The sequence below is a fragment of the Lathamus discolor genome, chromosome 6, assembly GCF_037157495.1.
Source record: "Lathamus discolor isolate bLatDis1 chromosome 6, bLatDis1.hap1, whole genome shotgun sequence".
Classification (NCBI taxonomy): Eukaryota; Metazoa; Chordata; class Aves; order Psittaciformes; family Psittacidae; genus Lathamus; species Lathamus discolor.
This window is the reverse complement of record NC_088889.1, coordinates 8,796,475-8,814,254: the sequence shown is the minus strand read 5'-3', so window position 1 is coordinate 8,814,254 and position 17,780 is coordinate 8,796,475. Positions and strand designations below refer to the sequence as shown.

Here is a 17,780-nt window from a genome sequence, read left to right as displayed (position 1 = left end):
TATACAATAGGAAGGAAATTAGGAATTAAGTCGTTAGTTTTTATTTAAATACAGCCAGTCTGCCTCAGAAGGGGAAAAAAAAAAGATTATTCGATTAGCAACCATACCACTAAAGGGCTGGTCTGAAGAGACATTTGTAGGAGAACTATTAATTTGGTTTCCTATTGGTGATACTTACAGTGGTTAGAAAGAAATACCTTTATTTCTCTGGGCTTTTGTGGAAGACAGCAAAGTTTGAGGTTTTGGTTGGATCTGAAAAAGGAATCTGTTTTCTGTTAGCATTCCATTCAAAGGCTCGGGAGCACACCATTTTGCTATTTGACCTCCTAAATGCTCAACTTTATTTGTTGGATAAGCCACCTAGCAAGTTTTATTTCCTTCCCACCCATGTAACAAGCTGGAGTTAAGCAAGCTAAAAATAAAGTAAGGACTCAGTTTGTAAGAAAATCCTTCCAAAATTTATATAGCAGTAGATACAGTAGCACTGCACCAGCTGCTAAGAAGGAGAAAAATGACTGCTACTGCTGAGCCCAGGATGTAGCTGTACTACTCGAGAGATCAAAATACATCTCCTCTGCCTACTTGAATATGAAAGGACAGAATATGTCCTATTTCTTTTAGCTGTGTCAGTGTAAGTGCTGTGGTATCATACTAACCTAATCTATGCAGGGCAGAGATCACAAAACCTTGTTTACAGAGTTATAAGACCATCTTTATTTGATTTGCCTTCAGCTGAAGAACTGCTGCTTAATTCAGCCATTAGAACATGGCACATATAAATACAAAGAGGAAAATTACTTTCTTTCAACAGAAAGGGATAAAGTAGTGTTACTTCATGCAGATGTGTATTTCATTCTTTTTAAGTTTATGTTTTTTCTCAATGTGTTTGCTTTCCCCTATATGAAGTTGTCCATAATTTCAGTGAGAATCACATTATGTTCATGTGATAAGGGGTCAGATCATATTCTGTATGAATATTTGATGTTGATGAAATTTAGGGTGTTTTTTTGTTTTTCAGTTAGCAATTCTGGTTTTATTGGGTTTTTCTGGAAGATTGAGTAGTTTCAAGAGCAACTCTATTTTTCTACTGTGTCCCCTTCACAGGAATACATGGTTTATAGGAAACATACTTACATGAGATTGGATGGTTCTTCAAAGATTTCTGAACGAAGGGACATGGTAGCAGATTTTCAGAACAGGTAATGTATTGTACAGCGTGTGCTAAATTGTGTGTACATAGAGAGCTGGTATTAGATGTAATGGAAATAGATGAAATTTGCACTTAAATTATCTTTCCTGTTATCAAACAGGCCTCTCATGTGAAGCAGTTTCTAGGAGATTTGCTGACCAGTAGTCAGTGGTATTGATGTTTAGGATTTTGTCATCAGTGAAACAGTATTGGAAGCAATTTTAGTGTACCCACCTACTGTGCTTCTTGCCATTCCAAATATGCTGTTGCTTATAAAGAAGCTCAGGAGAAAGGCAGATGTTCTTTGGTTATTATATACCCTGACAGTTGACACTGTGAAGACGAGATTGAAAATCTCATGTATGCTAGAGCTTTGAAAATGACCTATTTTTCTGCAAAACAAACCATTCAAGCATGTTTTATTAAGAAACCTTAAACTAATATACAAGTGGTGAAATGGGGATTTTATTAGATAGTAAGATAAGCTATAAACCTTTTCATTTAGTAAGCCAAAATGGATGCTTGCAATCCATTTATGAACACATCAAGAAAGAAAAGTGTGTAATGATGTTATTAGAAGTTAATATAGTTTAGTATAACTTTGTCTCCACTAGGGCACATTATTTATAATGATAGAGTTTATGGTTATTAAGTTTTCATTTAATCATGCAAAGTGGCTTGACAGAATGTCACTTTGGTATGGTAGTTCACAGTAGGGTTATCCTCCCTGGATGTTGATGTCAGCTTTTAAAAACTTCTCTTTTTCAGAGGAGTTAGGTTCATAGATGGTTGTTTATTGCAGGGTGAAAGCAACATTTTAGACTAGAGAATATTCCTTGTGTTAGTGGTCCCAAGGGATCATAGCTGAAAGTAGGAGGGAAGCTGTATACAGCGTTTCAGGCTTAAAGATCTGAAGGACTATGTTGCAGTGATGAGTCTTCTAGTGAACTCCTCAGAGCAGTAAAACTTGGAAAGAATGCATGCCAAATACCTGAAGCGAGAGGACCATGCAGTATTTTTCTGCCTGTTTCCAGATGTCAGAAACAGGTTCCTCCTGGAATCCTGACACTTCTTCCTGTAAGGTCGTTTAACCAAGAGAAGTGAAGAAATTTGTTTTTATTAATGAACAGAATGTGTTTTTATTAATGAATAGAACAAATGAAGAAAAATAATCATTTCAACAGGAAATCCCTTTGAAATACAGGCCAGCCAGTCTAAACAAAGATTCCTATTAAAATGTTAAGTTCCTCTTATACATTATTTACCGATGAGAAATATTTCCAGGAAAAAAAGCCTGACTGAGACTAAACTGTCTTGCAGGATATCCTAGCAAGGTGCAGAAAATACGTAGCTATGGAATGATAATTTGTTCCCCTAGTCTATAGCACTATCCACTTTCCTTCCCATATGGCATTTCCAGAAGGATTTTACAGGTGACTGCCTGTATTGCATGTTTCACTGTTGTTACAAGATTGAAAAGATTTCCTGGCCAAGGATTAACTACACTGTGAGCAGGCACCTGCTGGCTCCTTTGGCTTTGTACCTGCAAGTTGAGGTCTAGAGATTGACAGCTCAGCTTCAGTTCCTCCCAGCTGTCCATAGGTCAAGGTGGAGTTTTGTACTCTTAGATTTTGGACTGCCATATGCATATGGACAGTCTGGTACCAAAGGGACGTGGCATTGCAGAGTGTCTTCTCTTAAGCAGAGGGCCTTGCTCTGTCACTGCTGAAGTACAGTATGTCATCCTCTTTGGACTTCTTCCTGGTACCATCTGCTTTGTTAGTGTCAACCTGTTCACAGATCCATTTGGTTGTTCTGGTTATGGTTAACGATTTTAAATACTGCTGACCCCCCAGTTGCACTAGTGAGGTTCACAACCTTTGTGGAAATCCTGATTTCACTGTTACCACTTGAATTTTCAATAGTACTTGGTCATCCTTTGTAGAGACCTCTCTCCTGGTTTGTTCTGTTCAAAGCACCCTATTTAGAACAAAACTTGCATCTACACAGTTTCAACTTTTATTTATCTTTCTTATCAATTGAGCATTGTTCAGGCGAGATTTTTTCAACAGTGGTCAGTTCTGTGAAACAATGAATTGTTCTTTGTCCATATGAAATCTGAATTTCCGTTTCAGGCAAGATAAACAAGCCCTGGTTTGTTTTGATAGAGATTAATAAGATGCTATTGCAAATTGAATGTTTGCCTGTTCCAACAGTCCTGATTTGTAGATTAACTTCTCTCATTCATAAGTTTTTTTTACTTGACCATGAATGAACAGCACATAATGTTCTGAAGTGTTCAAGTAACAGAAGTAGCCCTGATCACTTTATGTGAGCCAAAAAGTTTACTTCTGTGATTATTTCTTGTTTATCACTCACAATATAAATCTTTTTCCTCTATAGGAATGATATTTTTGTGTTCCTGTTAAGCACAAGAGCTGGAGGCTTGGGCATTAACCTTACAGCTGCAGATACAGTAAGTGAAGTTTGGTAAAGTAATACAGAATTAAAAGGTCTTAGAATCATAGAATAGTTAGGGTTGGAAAGGACCTCAAGATCATCCAGTTCCAACCCCCCTGCCATGGGCAGGGACACCTCACACTAGGACACATCTCACCCAAGGCTCTGTCCAACCTGCCCTTGAACACCGCCAGGGATGGAGCATTGACAGCTTCCCTGGGCTCATTCTAGTGCCTCACCACCCTTAGAGTAAAGAACTTCCTCCTTATATCCAATCAAAATTTCCCCTGGTTAAGCTTTAACCTGTTACCCCTTGTCCTACCACTACAGTCCCTAATGAAGAGTCCCTCCCCAGCATCCCTATAGCCCCTCTTCAGATACTGGAAGGCTGCTATGAGGTCTCCATGCAGCCTTCTCTTCTCCAGGCTGAACAGCCCCAACTTCCTCAGCCTGTCTTCATAGGGAAGGTGCTCCAGCCCCTGATCATCCCCATGGCCTCCTCTGGACTTGTTCCAACAGTTCCATGTCCTTTTTATGTTGAGGACACCAGAACTGTACACAGTACTCCAGTATTTATATATATATAGTGTATAGTTTTCAGTATAAATATTTCTTTGCTTTCCCTGCCTCATATGCCTACAGCCACCATTCCTCCCAAGCTGCTCATGTCCTGCCTCCCAGCCTCACTTTTTATGCAGGAAAATTGGTCTTTCTGTATGAAAGTCAGCACTCTTAGCCGTGCTGCTCAGTATTTTCAGTGCAGCCATCCACATCATGAAATTGCATAACCTCGCTTACTTTGATCATAATTACAATATAGTATTACCTTGATGATAAAGTTATAGAATACTGGACACATGGTACACAGTTTTGGGTTGTATTTGGAAGTATCTTCGTTCTCCACACATATTTTAGTACCAGAGTCTAGAAAGGAGGGATGACTGAAGGGGTCTACAGATGCACTTGACATTTTCATACAGTGAATGCTGTTTCATGTGTGACTGTTTGCTCTAAGATTGAGTTGCAAAGGAATCAGTAGGACAAGTATGGGTTATGCTTTATCCTGTGCACAGAAGAATGAAGCAATGCCTCTGAAAGTACAATGTATTTTGTAGCTGAGTATCAGCTACTTAGGAAGGATAAATTACTCCTCCCCCTTACTCACCCAAGGTGTAAAGGCGTACGGATTTAGGTGAATTGCAAGGATTTGCACTCAGGAGCAGTTGTCACTAATCACTAGGGAAGGAATATTGACTTACATGACCCATTCGTCTTTGCAGTAACAGCTATTGTTCTTCTAACCCAATAGCTTGTGTGCATGCAGATTTGACCCCAGGAGAGCCTGTAGTCTTTAGCCCCACAAAGCCAAAGAACTCTGAATCAAAAATATTGCATAATTCTTTTTTAAAAATACCCCATCATATCTTCCTGTCACTTACAAGAAATCAGAAGAAAGCAAGTATCTGTAGCGTTTTCAGACCTGAAAAGTTGTCTCGATTGAAGTTGCTTCAGCAGAGGAAATAAACAGATGGAAGCACAGGCATGCTCCTGCAGGCTCCTCACATGAGCATTGCTGTTACAAAAACACGAGTTCTGTGTTTTTGTAGCTTTCTCAATACTTTGGTGTCCAAATTTATTTTTAAATGGTTTTGGGTTGCGTGCTTCCTGTGTATAAAGTACTGTTGGAATGACAGGGCAATGTGGACGCAATGCGGCATTCCAGGTTTTTGTGGCAAAAGCGCCGGAAGTGCTAGACTAGACTTTATCCAGGTTTGAAAGAAAAATAAATTGAAGTATTACTTTTGTGTGAAATTCTAATTTGATGGGCTTTTTTTTTTTTTCTAAAGATAAGCAACATTAAAATGGGTTCATGGTGTGACAAGCCTATAATTAATTACATGACAGTGATTTAATGTGGTGGCAAACATAGGAATTTTGTGCCTCTGAAGCAGATTTGTTGAAGAAGATATTGAAGACATTCTGTGGAAGTTGAAACATTTACAGTGTCAATTAGTTTGAATTTATCTGAAATGGAATGGAAAAGACTTTATAGGACTGGGCAAAACTCAGTTATTACAGCCTGCAGAGGGGGGATAATTCTGTGAAATGTATGTTTTATCAGGATACTGGATTTTCATTTATTTAGGGTGCTTTAAATGCGTAGGTTTATTTAATCCTTTCTGTTCTGGTGTTGTTTTGCAGGTGATTTTCTATGACAGCGATTGGAACCCAACAGTAGACCAGCAAGCCATGGACCGGGCACACAGGCTGGGTCAGACCAAACAAGTCACTGTGTACAGGTTGATATGTAAAGGCACCATTGAGGAGCGCATCTTACAGAGGGCTAAGGAAAAAAGTGAGGTAGGAATAAGAAATGGTCTGGAAGAAGAAGAAGTTGCAGAAATGGTATCAAAATGAGTAAGAAACAGAAGTATCTGTAGGGAGACAGAAGCCAAAAGTTCTTGTTCACGTAAACCTGTGTCCCTAATGCAGCAGCACTGCAGCTGCATTGTATGAACTAGGAAGAAGCTAATCATTCACAGTACGACTTCATGAAGCTATTTCTTATGATGCAATAAAATGACATGGGCTTCTTTAAGACTAGAGCCTTCTATCTTTGCTGTGTCAGGGCTACCTATTCCTCTCATTTTAAACTGTTATATCCCAGCTGATTTTTTAAAGAAATTTGGAAGGTAATCAAGTGAAAATCATTTGAGGTGGGAGGGTTGCCAGAAGAGCTCAGTGTCTTGCAGCATCAAGCAGTAAGTGTATTAGAAACCTGAAACCTTGTGAATCTTTATTGGCAAGAAAAATCTAAGCGGATTTACTTTCTTTGGTAACAGCAGGTATACTGTATACAGCATGAAGATGTTTTGTCTACATGAGGTTTCTTTTAGCTTTTGGCTTTAATTAAATTCTGGTCATGGTGCTGCAGCAACTGAAGCATCTCCAGCTGAATGCATTCACATTTCCCTTGTTGGGACTTAGCCATTTTCTCTAGGATACTGCACTAGAGTCACCTGACACCAACCTGGAAAAAATAAGCATAGTTTTTTTGCTGGTGATCCAAATCATCACAATTTCCTTACACTAAAGCTTGTTCTCCTTTGTTAAGTTACAGCTCTTTGAGGTTTCTTTATATATGTCATCGCAGTAATAGAGGTTGAATGAATTCCTTAAACTGAGACACTGACCCAATATGAGATTTAGCTTTCAGTCAAGGTGACTAAAAATGTTGTACCCTTTAAGAATGTGATCTGCATGATCCTCTGTGCAGATTACTTTAAAAATTGACCTGGTAACATAGACCTGACAGGAATATTGCGCAGGTATTTTTCTTTTTGTTCAGTATATTATTATTATTATAATTTGTTGTTTAGTACATTGTGCTTTAGAAGAAGTGAAACTTTGCACAAGGGATGTAATTTTTTCTGCTTTCTAGTTTGGTTGTTTCTCATATTTGATATTCTTAATTATACTTTTAATTAATCTTCCCTGAAATTTTGCTACTAACTTTGGTATAAAAGAGAATTTGAGTCAATTCTGACTTACACAGATGTCCTGGCATCCTTTTTTGGCTGGCTTTCAGTAAACGGTAGTGAGAATGGTTCATGGCTCTTGTGAGTTATTTTTCTTTTTTTTCCCTCCCTTTTTTTCCCTTCTAGATCCAACGAATGGTCATTTCAGGTGGCAATTTCAAACCTGACACCTTGAAGCCAAAAGAAGTGGTCAGCCTTCTGCTGGATGATGAGGAACTAGAAAAGAAATGTATGTGAAATTCATGTTGCAGCATTTACTCCATCTTCCACTTCATTAGCTTATGAAATCTGTGTTTTTATCTCTTACAAATGCATGTATTGCTGATAACAACTTCTGTTTCCTGGCTCTTCTTGTATTGCCAACTCTTGTTAGTACAAGCTGGTTTCGTATCACTGCTGAGCTGAAAGATGAAGTTGTGCAAGAGAGACATGATGATGTGATAAAGTTTTTACTGGCACTCATTCAGGATCATTACATTGTTCCTGAATGACAGAGCTTTAAAAAGAATTATGTAGGTCATGACAAGAATAGTACTAGTAAAAACGCTGTATTTTATCATACCTTTGAAGCTGTATATATGGTTTTATGTTGCTTGAAAGAAGGATTTCACTGTAAGACTTTTTAGTAATCTGGATGCAAATAGTTTTAATACAGCTGACTTTAATTCACAGTTCTGTTAGAACTGGAATTTCTTGTAAGATTCACAAAAGGATGTGAAATATCTTTACAGTGGTGAACCACTTTGCATTTGTTTTCTGACAGTGCGTCAGCGCCAAGAAGAGAAGCGACAGCAAGAGGAAACAAATCGTGTGAAGGAACGTAAACGTAAAAGGGAAAAATATGCTGAAAAGGTACTTTGATGCGAAAAGGTTGCCTGTGTCAGTGGTAGAGCCAGAAGAGCTTCAGACTCACTGTTACGTGGTTTGGAAACATTTTATGCAAAGGCAGTCTAATATTAGAGTAAAGCTTTCTTCCCTTCACCACTGAACATCAGTCTGTGGCACTTCCTTCTGCAGAAGAGGGATATTACAAAACACATAATGCATAGTTATCTGTATTTTAATCATTAGCAACTTGAAAACTAAGGAAGTACTGCATACCCAACCAACACTAGTGATTACCAGTAGTTTACAAACAGTTTGAGGACTCATGCATGAAAAAAACAAAGTGATCAACTGATCATTCTGTGGCACATAAAATGGTGACTTAATCCAGATTTTGTTCTGCAAGGACAAAAAACACCACATGAAGTACCAAACACAGATAAAACCCATATAGCCATGTGGCTTCTGTGGAAAAAAGGAAGGTCAGTTTGTTTTAAAAAGATCATTAGAATTGGTTGTGTAATGGTAAAGAATTTCAAGCTCACTCCAAAAGGTAATAGAAATCAAAGTAATTCTCTAATAGTAATTCTCTATCATTCCAGCTATTACACAAATGAAGCGGGGGGGGGAGGGGGGGGGGATGACATAAAAACACCCCCTACTTAAATCTAAAGAAGGAGCCTTTAAGGCATCTGTTACTGTGACCTTCAGAAACTTTTTTTGGGAAATTCTGGACATGGCATTTCTTCAGTTATAATACTGCATTAGATGTTGAGATTTTGGGTTGCTTATTCTCTTTCTTCTGTTTTGCTGTCTTTTTCATACCTGGTATTGCTTTACTTATTTCAGAAGAAGAAGGAAGATGAATTAGATGGGAAAAGAAAGAAAGAGGGCATGAACCTTGTGATCCCATTTGTTCCCTCAGCTGATAACTCCAACCTGTCTGCTGATGGGGATGACTCCTTCATTAGTGTAGACTCTGCCATGCCCAGCCCTTTCAGTGAGGTAAGACTCACTGCTGCTTTAAACACATTTTGTCTCAGTTGTGGCCTTACATCCTGTAGGATTCTCACTTTCTGTTATTTTAGCTAGTGTAGAACTTTGAGTATGTGAGGAAGTGAAATGTCTTAAAGGTGAACCATGGAAATGAAAGAAATATACTGAAAACATAGCTGCTAGTAAGTTGTCTTACAGCACCTCGTGTTATTGGACATTCCATTATTCCCCTCTTCATTCACTCTCTGCCCCTCTTTTCTTACAATGACTTCATGCCCTGACTCCTTCCTTTCAGCCACTGGAATTTTTCCATTCCCATCTGCAGTTCTGGAAACTTCTTACTTTTTTCTCCCTTTTTTCCTGCCTTTGTCATGCTTACATTTATAACCATGTGCCTTCTCCCATACCAACACCTTCTATAGCAAGAACAGTGTCTGTCTGCTCCTGAACTAAACAGTATCTCTCAAATAGCTGCTTGATGTTCAGCTTCTTTGCAAGTACTCCTTGCTAGTCTCATCTACATCTCCTCTGCTGCCTTCTTTGCTTTCTTGGTTCTGAATTACTGTGGGTTTTTTTTTTCCTCTGGAATTTAAATTGTAAATTCTCAGTGGCACACATTTTACTTCATTTTTTTGTAAAGAATCGCAAACTGGTTTAGGCAGCAAATACGTTTTCTTTTATACCATGTTGATTAAGACTCCTAAGTTGTATTGTTCTCTTATTGACCAAGGTTTTTTTATTTAGCAGTAATAGCAGGTTAAGAATCCTATCGCTTTCCCTCTTGCAGTTGAAGGTGCACAGTTGAACAGCAATTTCCTTAAACCTCTGATGAGCCCATTAGTCTCCTGCTTCTTAACATGTACTTTCATGAATTGGAATGATATAGCTCCTGGAGGTCTTTACTGCTGCTCAGCATGTAAATAGAGGGTGTGGTGTGATTAGGCAGATTATATAGCTTCACATAGAGAAAATGAGAGAGAACAGAAGTACCAGTTAATTACTTGTGATTGCATGTCTTTTAAAGATCATCTTATTACTGTACCATGCCCTTTCCTAACCTGAGAAGCTAACAGCTTGTTCTCTGTCATATTTAGATATCCATCAGCAGTGAATTACATATGGGCTCTATCCCTCCCGATGAGAGCAGTAGTGATATGCTTGTGATTGTGGATGATCCAGCTTCTTCAGCACCTCAGTCAAGGGCAACAAACTCTCCTGCTTCCATTACTGGCTCAGTTTCAGATACTGTGAATGGTCAGTACTCTCGACGTAATATGGCTAGGCGATACATTTTCTGTGTTTTAACCAGAGTATATGCATGGTTGACAAGAATGGGGGAAAAAAATTGCCTCTTCATTGAGAAATTACTTCTGACGAGATAGGAAATGTGTTTATAGTCTCATTCACTGTGCTTTCCTCTCTTCTGTGTCAGTTATTCTTAAAAGTGTTGTCCTTTGTTCTCATGTTACAGAGGGCTCACTTTACGTTATGTTCATACTACCAAATTACAGACAGCCACGGAGCTGTTAATCTTTAAGCTTTTTGTTAAATTTGCTGCTGAGCCAATAATTAGTTTTCTATTTCCAGTGGGTGATTGGAGCAACTGTAATTCTAAATAACGGTGGATGTTTTTAACTACCATGGTTTTCTACACTGACATGAGTAGAACCTTAGTTTTTGGTGAGTTTCTGTAGAGATAGCAAATGGAAGAAACTTCCTATCTGTCTTCAAGTAAGAAAACGCTTCCTGAAGTAGAACCCAGAATTCTCCACCTGTTTGTGGACTGGATTCATAATAATGATAAGTACTTGGAATTTGTGAGAATGTGGTTAATGAAGAGTGAAGTTTTGTATACATACAAAGTGAAGTATGTAAACATACTTTCTTTTCATGTGATCACTGCTTGCTAACAGTGTTCCTGTTAATGTAAATGAAAAGTATCAGTTGATAGGAGCAGTACTAATGTCAATGGCAGGTAGTTATGATGCTGTATTCATTTGTGAGTCACCTGAAATACTATAGCAGTTACAACATTCTTTTCTTCTTAAGGTGTTTCAGTGCAAGATACTCCTCTCACTGGGAGAGGCCAGTCAAATCGAAGCCGGGGTCGTCCTAAAGGTGCAAGCGGCGGCTCAAAAGGCGGCACAGGAAAAGGCAGAAGCCGGAAGTCAATAGCAGGAAGCGCAGCTGCAATGGCAGGAGCCAAAGCAGGAGCAGCAGCAGCCTCGGCAGCTGCGTATGCAGCATACGGGTACAGTGTCTCAAAAGGTATGTGGGGAAGGGGAGGCAGCAGAACCAACCACATGACTTGGGGTGACTGTTGTATACAGCCTGTCAAAACATAGATAAAAAACACTGTATTGTTGGTATTGCCTGTCCATTATATTATGAGATCCGGGCAATACACAAGTGACATGGCAATGGTGTGAATGGATAGCCAGTTTCACCACAGATGACTTTGAGAGGCTAGTCCTGCAGAAGTTTTGTCTGCCCCTTGAATTATCTCATACCAAATGTTTTTCTTCCAGACAAATTGGATAGTGATGTTTATCCCATGGGTATGGCTGTGGCTTTCCTGCGCTGCTGTTACATTGAAGTTACAGCATCAGGTTCCACTACCTCATGGTGATGGAGTTTCATCTTCACACCAGCTGCAGGTGGCCCAGGGTATGACTGCAGGACGGTTTATATCTTAAGGACTTACCTCTTCATTAAACTCTCATAAATCATGTATTCATGGTGGTCTTAGGGCTGACAGGTAGTATATTGTTTGTTGTTGGAAGAATCATAAGTGGAATATATATGCTCACATGGAATTTGGTTCTCTTTTCCATTACTAGGCATGTCCTCAAATAGCCCTCTGCAAACAGCAATTATTCGGCCTTCTGGACTTGCAGATTTTGGACCTTCAAGCGCCTCTTCTCCTTTGAGTTCCCATTTGAGCAAAGGAAACACTGTGTGTGGGACCCCCAAAAGCTTAAACCTGGCCAGCAGTCTCATATCAGAAACTCCAATTCGGAAGCAAAGCAAAGGTGCCCACACCTCAGGTGGTCGGTAGTAGTAATGAACCCCCAAAGCTTGTCTGAACTGTGTTGGCTTTCAGAGTAGACCACCCTGCCAGTTGAAGGCATGCAGACGAATGCCTTGTTGCTGTCCAGCACGTGTGTGAAAAGAAAATCAAAGCACAATTGGAGTGGGTGGTTTATGTGAGCACTTTGATTATTTGTATTCCAAAAAACTATCTTTGCAGACACTGCAAGAAGGAGGGAGAGGAGTCTGGGGTAACTGGGAGAGTGTCAGTTTGTGTTTTACTGATGCGTCTGGCACAGATTCCCAAGAAAGCATCTGGCTTCTCCATGCAATATCCTGCAGCTTTGTGTGTGCTTGAAGTCACACCAGTGTACTTTCTCTCTTGTAGCTTGAGGTGGAACCCAGCATTCGTTTTATCTTATGAAATCAGTATCTGAACCCCTGGAGTATCCTGTAGAGTTGCAAGATGATTCCATGCTGGCAGCTGGTCAGTATGTACATGCAGGGGTAACTGAGGGCTAAGCTGAAGATGATGTGTGATTAAAAAAATCTTGTATTCTTCTAGCATGGGCCTCTGGGTTCTTTAAAAGTTCTAAATCCAATGGAAGGTGTCTCAGGGGGTTTGCAGGGAGTGGTCTCTCTTCAGTACCATTTGTCAGGAGAAGGCTCAGAACTGCAGAATACAGAGGAGACCGGGAGGCCTGGTAAGAGCAGCAGCACTGCCTCTGCTTCACAGAGTAGAAGCTGCCAGTGGTTTGGTTTGCATTTCAGAGTTATCAGCACAAACGCTTGTGTTTAAAATGATTCCTCTCACTTTTGAGGTGTGCAGAACTCTTGAAAGCTCAGAAACAAAGTAAGGTTCTATTTGTACAAATACCGAGAAGATGGAGAGCTCAAGTGCCGAGGAAGAGTTTGCTGCTGCTCTTCACACCGAGCCATAGCAGTGGTTCTGCAGCTTGCAGTGCTGCATGGGGAGCAACAAAAAGAGATAGAGAACTGTGCCATTCCCCCTTCTAGCCAAATCCTGCGAAAAAGTCTCTTATCCTAGCCATCCTGACTATTCTTCCAGTGTGTTTTCTCTTCATCTTTGTGATCATCACACGTACTAGCTTGGTTGAGTTCACTGTAGTGTGCGGGTACCGGTAGCTGTGTTCTATGAGGCTGACAGAAGGCAGCTCTGACAGTGCCCATCTGTGTTCTCAGTCTCTGGTTGCTCCTTCTCCATTCTCAATGCACAGCTCGCCCCGTAGTCCCCTGCTTTGCTGTAAGTGTTGTCTTCATTGCACTGAGATTTAGGTGTGGGGCAGTTCTTCTGTCTGACACATTGAATGAAAAGGCTGTTCTGCCGGGGCACTTTCATCCCTTAAGAGAGAAGTGAGTTGAGTTGCGGGTCTGGGCTGTGACAGTGGAAGATTACTTTTTTTTGTTTTGTTTTCATTATTATTTTTATTATTATAATTTTTTCCAACCCCAAATCCTTTGCCTGGCGTCCTACAGTGTGGAGCAAGTGCTTCCTGTTGGCTCTGCCTCTAATTTGCACACCTGAAAATAGCAGAACTGAGCTTAGATTGATTTTTAAACAGATTTGGAGGGGATAAGTGAGGGGGAGTTGATGTTTAATTTACTCATGAAGACTTCCCCCTTCCCCTCTTATTCACGTGTATATATGATATTTAGAGGGAATCAGACAAATGCCAAGCCTTTTTTTCTCTTTGAATGTGCTGTCTATTTTTATAACTGAACTTGTACATATGTATAAAGAGAGACACATCTTTCTTTTACTAACTGGAGAAGAAAATCTTAAATAAAATGGAGTGAGATAATTTTATGTAAATTGGTGTCTTTGCATTTTTTATGCATGTAGCTGTGTGAATGAGAGGATTAGGGAAGAGAGCACCGAGGGTGCGCATCTGGAAACGCAACTGGAAGTGTGTGCTGCTCACTATAATGCTCTAGTGTCTACATTCTTCCAGGTATCATGTTAGTAACCTTTCAGTTACAATTGTACCCTTATCAAATGTCTGTATTCACCAATTGTCTTGTGTTTTGGAGTATGTGTGCAGCCCATCACAAGAAAACAGAAGCAAGTGTTGTAAGGTGTGTAATTACGCAGTAGTTGAACTACAGTGGTTGAATTCAGTACAGTTGATAGTTTTGGGACATCATTCTCTACAGTTCATTTGTTTTCCCCTCATTTTTTTTAGTGGGAGTAGAAATGGCTTCTTTGTGTGCAGTCTTGATTTTCAAGCTGCTGGACAGTGGCATCAATTTGTAATCCAAAGTGGAGAAGAGAAAAAAAGAATTGGTAAGGTAAAAACATTGCAAAAATGTAATACGTACTGCTGCATGCTGTTCTTTTGGAAGATTAAAATATTGATATTTTAAAAACTGATATAAAAATAGATTCAAAGTCATTTAGTCTTCAAAAGAAATACCAAATGGCATCACAAGTTGTGACAAATGTAGTGCTTGTGAAGCTTGTGTCAGGCTCAAAAGTTGAGGAAGATTTAATGCAGCAGTGAAGTGGATGAACTGCTAGATCATACCCAGTTCAGTTTCTGTAAATAGTTAAACAGATTCATTCCTTGTACTATGTATCATAGAAGAACTGGGATTCTGTGATATTAATCAAGGAATTAGGAAGAATTCATGCAATGGCTGTTCTGATATCTTGATTTGAAGAAGGAATCACTGCTAGAAAGATAAAGATGGGGAATTATTTGGAGGAAGTGGAGGTAGTTTTGTGATCAACACTGGGAAATACTTATGTTGAAGTGAGTAAAATGGACATGCACGTTGAAGGTGTTCTGAGTTTCAGTCTGAGCAGCTTTTCACTACAACTGCATGTTGTGTGCTTGTCTTAGCGATTGATGGCAGAAAGTCACTTTCCTGCAATACCTCAAGGTGTTTGCTAGTGGCAGAAAGAGAATATTGAATGAACTGAGTTTGTGTTTTAAGCTGGAATGGTAAACTAGATGTTGGTATGTTTGGGGGATGTTTGGCATGCCGTGTATTCCTCTTGCTATTTGATTACAGCATTTTACTTGTCAATTACTACAAAGTTGTTAAATACAGTTCACTGCATAATACTACTGTTGAAGATGATTAAAAGTGATAATTTTCTTAGGTCATCTGACAAGTTGGGACTAAAAGGTGCTGTTTTGTTCCACGTTCACACACATTTTTGTAGTTCAGCCTACATGGGATGTCTAGTTCAGAAGGGTCCCCGGAACACCCGTTCTTCCTGCTGCCACACACGGTTATAGAGTCTTACCAAGCAGTGACAAAATTGAGTCTTAAAGACCAAAAACTTCAGTGGCAGTTTTGCAGAAAGCAAAAGTGATTAAAACCATTACCTTTTCTCAACAAATACTGCAGGGTATTTGAGACAGGGGAAAAGGATGCTGAATTTAACCCTCAAGCTTGTGGACTGGACATTCCAGCCAGGCCACTGGTAAAATGTACCATTATGAGCACCCAAGCAGTTTGCCCTACATGTTCTCTCTACCTGTGATTCATCGTCAGTACCCTAGAGAATGGCAAAACCAAGCAAAAAGCTGGGAGAGAAGAAGTCCCAAGCCAAGTGATGCATTGAAGAAGTGAGGGAAAAGCTTGTCCTTGCTCAGCACAGACAGGTTGTGAGAGCCAGCATGTGGGATTATGACATAAAAGTAGAGCACTCCAGTATCCTCTCGACTCCTCTTCAAAATCATGTGTATGAGACAAGGACTTGCATCACACTGTGCTCGAGTACCTCTGTTTGGCTGTACAGTCACTGTGCTATCCCTGGCACACAAACTCTTAAACCACTTCTTACAAATGGTTTGGTTCTTCGGTTTCATGGTGCCTTCAGAATTCTTTTAACATCTGTTTTTAATTATTGTGTTATCAATTGGAGTCCACCTTATCTAAATCAAGGGGAGATTGATTACCCTGCAAGCCGTTTGCTCTTTCTGTCAACGGTCAAAGTCTGTTGTCATCCTCATTTAGTCAGCCACTAGATCCTGTTCTGCGGAGATAAACTGGTTTCTGCAGGAGGGTTTTCACCTAGAGCTGTTTAAGTCTGCAATTCAGGATACTAATACTGCACTGTCCAAATGTAGTGTTCCTCCCATGCCTTCTCCCCGTCTTTTGTGTGCCTTCCCACCACTGGATATCTGCTCTTTGCTGCCTCCTGTTCTGTTTGTAGAAAGCTTTGCCTAGGGCTGTATCTTGCTTTATTCCCATATTCCTGAAGTATTTCCTTTAACAGCATTTCCCAGTGGGGGAGGCACACAAAGCTCAGTGGGAACAGCTCGGTGCAGAAGGAACAGGGATCTGCACTGTGATTGTAGCTCAGGGACAGCCACAGCTGGGAGGAGGAAGAGCACAAATTGCTAAGAGTCACTTGGGGGCAGGATGTGGATCAGTGTAATTTGGGAAATGCTGCCCTGTGACCACTGCACTGCCAGTCCTGATCTCCTGCTCCCCGTAGAGCAAGCTGGCTTGTTTCTGCTCCCAGATAGGCTTACAGGCTTCTCAGCTTCTTCCTTCTACCTCTGTCTTACTTGTTGACTGTTCAGCCTGAAACACACCTTATAACTCTGAGGGACCCTTGCAGGCACATTCCTTCCTGCTCAATAGGGGATGGTGATGCACTCCCTGCTATCCTTTGGAAAATTCTGCTGGAATGGCTGGAAAAACAAATTTTCCGGTCTTGGGTAACTCACTACCCAAAGGGATGCTGTTTGCATGTGAAGTATAACAGCATTTGCTCCTCTGCAAAGCCTACAACAGAGACATGCATGATGAGCTGGGTTTCCTCCATCTTCACCCTCCTCTTAGCTCCCACCTCATCCCTCAGGAAAGTGAAGTTACTCCAAAGCTAATGGGTCTTCCGGGCATTTTGTACCAAATTCTATTTACATCATGTTTTTCTAGTGGCGTGTGAGGGACTTCGTTTGCATCCCAGGCATGAGGATGTGGTTCAGCACTCTGGTATGGAACGATGACTCCTTCCTTCCTCAGCTCGTGAGCATCACTGATAGAATGAGGTAGGGGAGGAAAACATTGAAACCCTGCTTTCGTGCCTTCTGGAGTTTCCCTGTGGTCTCTTCCTTCTTTCACAGCACTGCTGCTTGCATTAAGGCCGCTGTACTTGACAGCAGTCAATGTGAGCTTCTAAGCATCCAGGAATTACTGTATCCCTTGTCATCTCTATGATGTTTTTTGGCAAGCACCTGGGTTTTTCCTCCCTGCTCCTTGGACTCGCCCAACTCTTCTCAAGACCCAAGTGTTGTCTTCAAGGCTTTTGGTTGGCAGGAGAAATGTTTCTGATTAAAGGTGTGAATATTTAAACATGTGACACTCGTAGCCTTGCATCTCAGCATTATGAGGACTGTGAATTAAGGTAAAGCGAAGCATGTATTTTGTGTGCACTGTTACCCTGAGTAAACCTTCACCAGCTTTTTCAAAACCAAGAAAAACTGGAACCTAGTTGGAAACTTACCACAAGAATTCTGGAGAGTGGCTTTTTATAAGGGTCTGTAGTGACAGGACAAGGGGGAATGGTTTTAACCTGAAGGAGGGGAGATTGAGATTAGACATTAGGAGGAAATTCCTCCCTGTGAGGGTGCTGAGGCGCTGGCACAGGGTGCCCAGAGAAGCTGTGGCTGCCCCGTCCCTGGCAGTGCTCAAGGCCAGGTTGGACGGGGCTTGGAGCAACCTGCTCTAGTGAAAGCTGCCCTGCCCATGGCAGGGGG

General features: G+C 40.6%; 1 protein-coding gene across 1 annotated transcript in view; it reads left to right on the top strand.

The window, feature by feature from the left end:
- Positions 1-13,873, top strand: part of INO80 (INO80 complex ATPase subunit) — a 63,726-nt gene extending 49,853 nt beyond the window's left edge. The window contains exons 28-36 of the mRNA XM_065686524.1: positions 1,105-1,199; positions 3,593-3,665; positions 5,852-6,010; positions 7,315-7,417; positions 7,952-8,040; positions 8,863-9,018; positions 10,104-10,263; positions 11,059-11,277; positions 11,850-13,873. Coding sequence (XP_065542596.1) covers positions 1,105-1,199; positions 3,593-3,665; positions 5,852-6,010; positions 7,315-7,417; positions 7,952-8,040; positions 8,863-9,018; positions 10,104-10,263; positions 11,059-11,277; positions 11,850-12,067 — 1,272 coding nt within the window. The 3' untranslated portion in view covers positions 12,068-13,873. The remainder of the gene's footprint in view (positions 1-1,104; positions 1,200-3,592; positions 3,666-5,851; positions 6,011-7,314; positions 7,418-7,951; positions 8,041-8,862; positions 9,019-10,103; positions 10,264-11,058; positions 11,278-11,849) is intronic.
- The last annotated feature ends 3,907 nt before the right edge of the window (positions 13,874-17,780 follow it).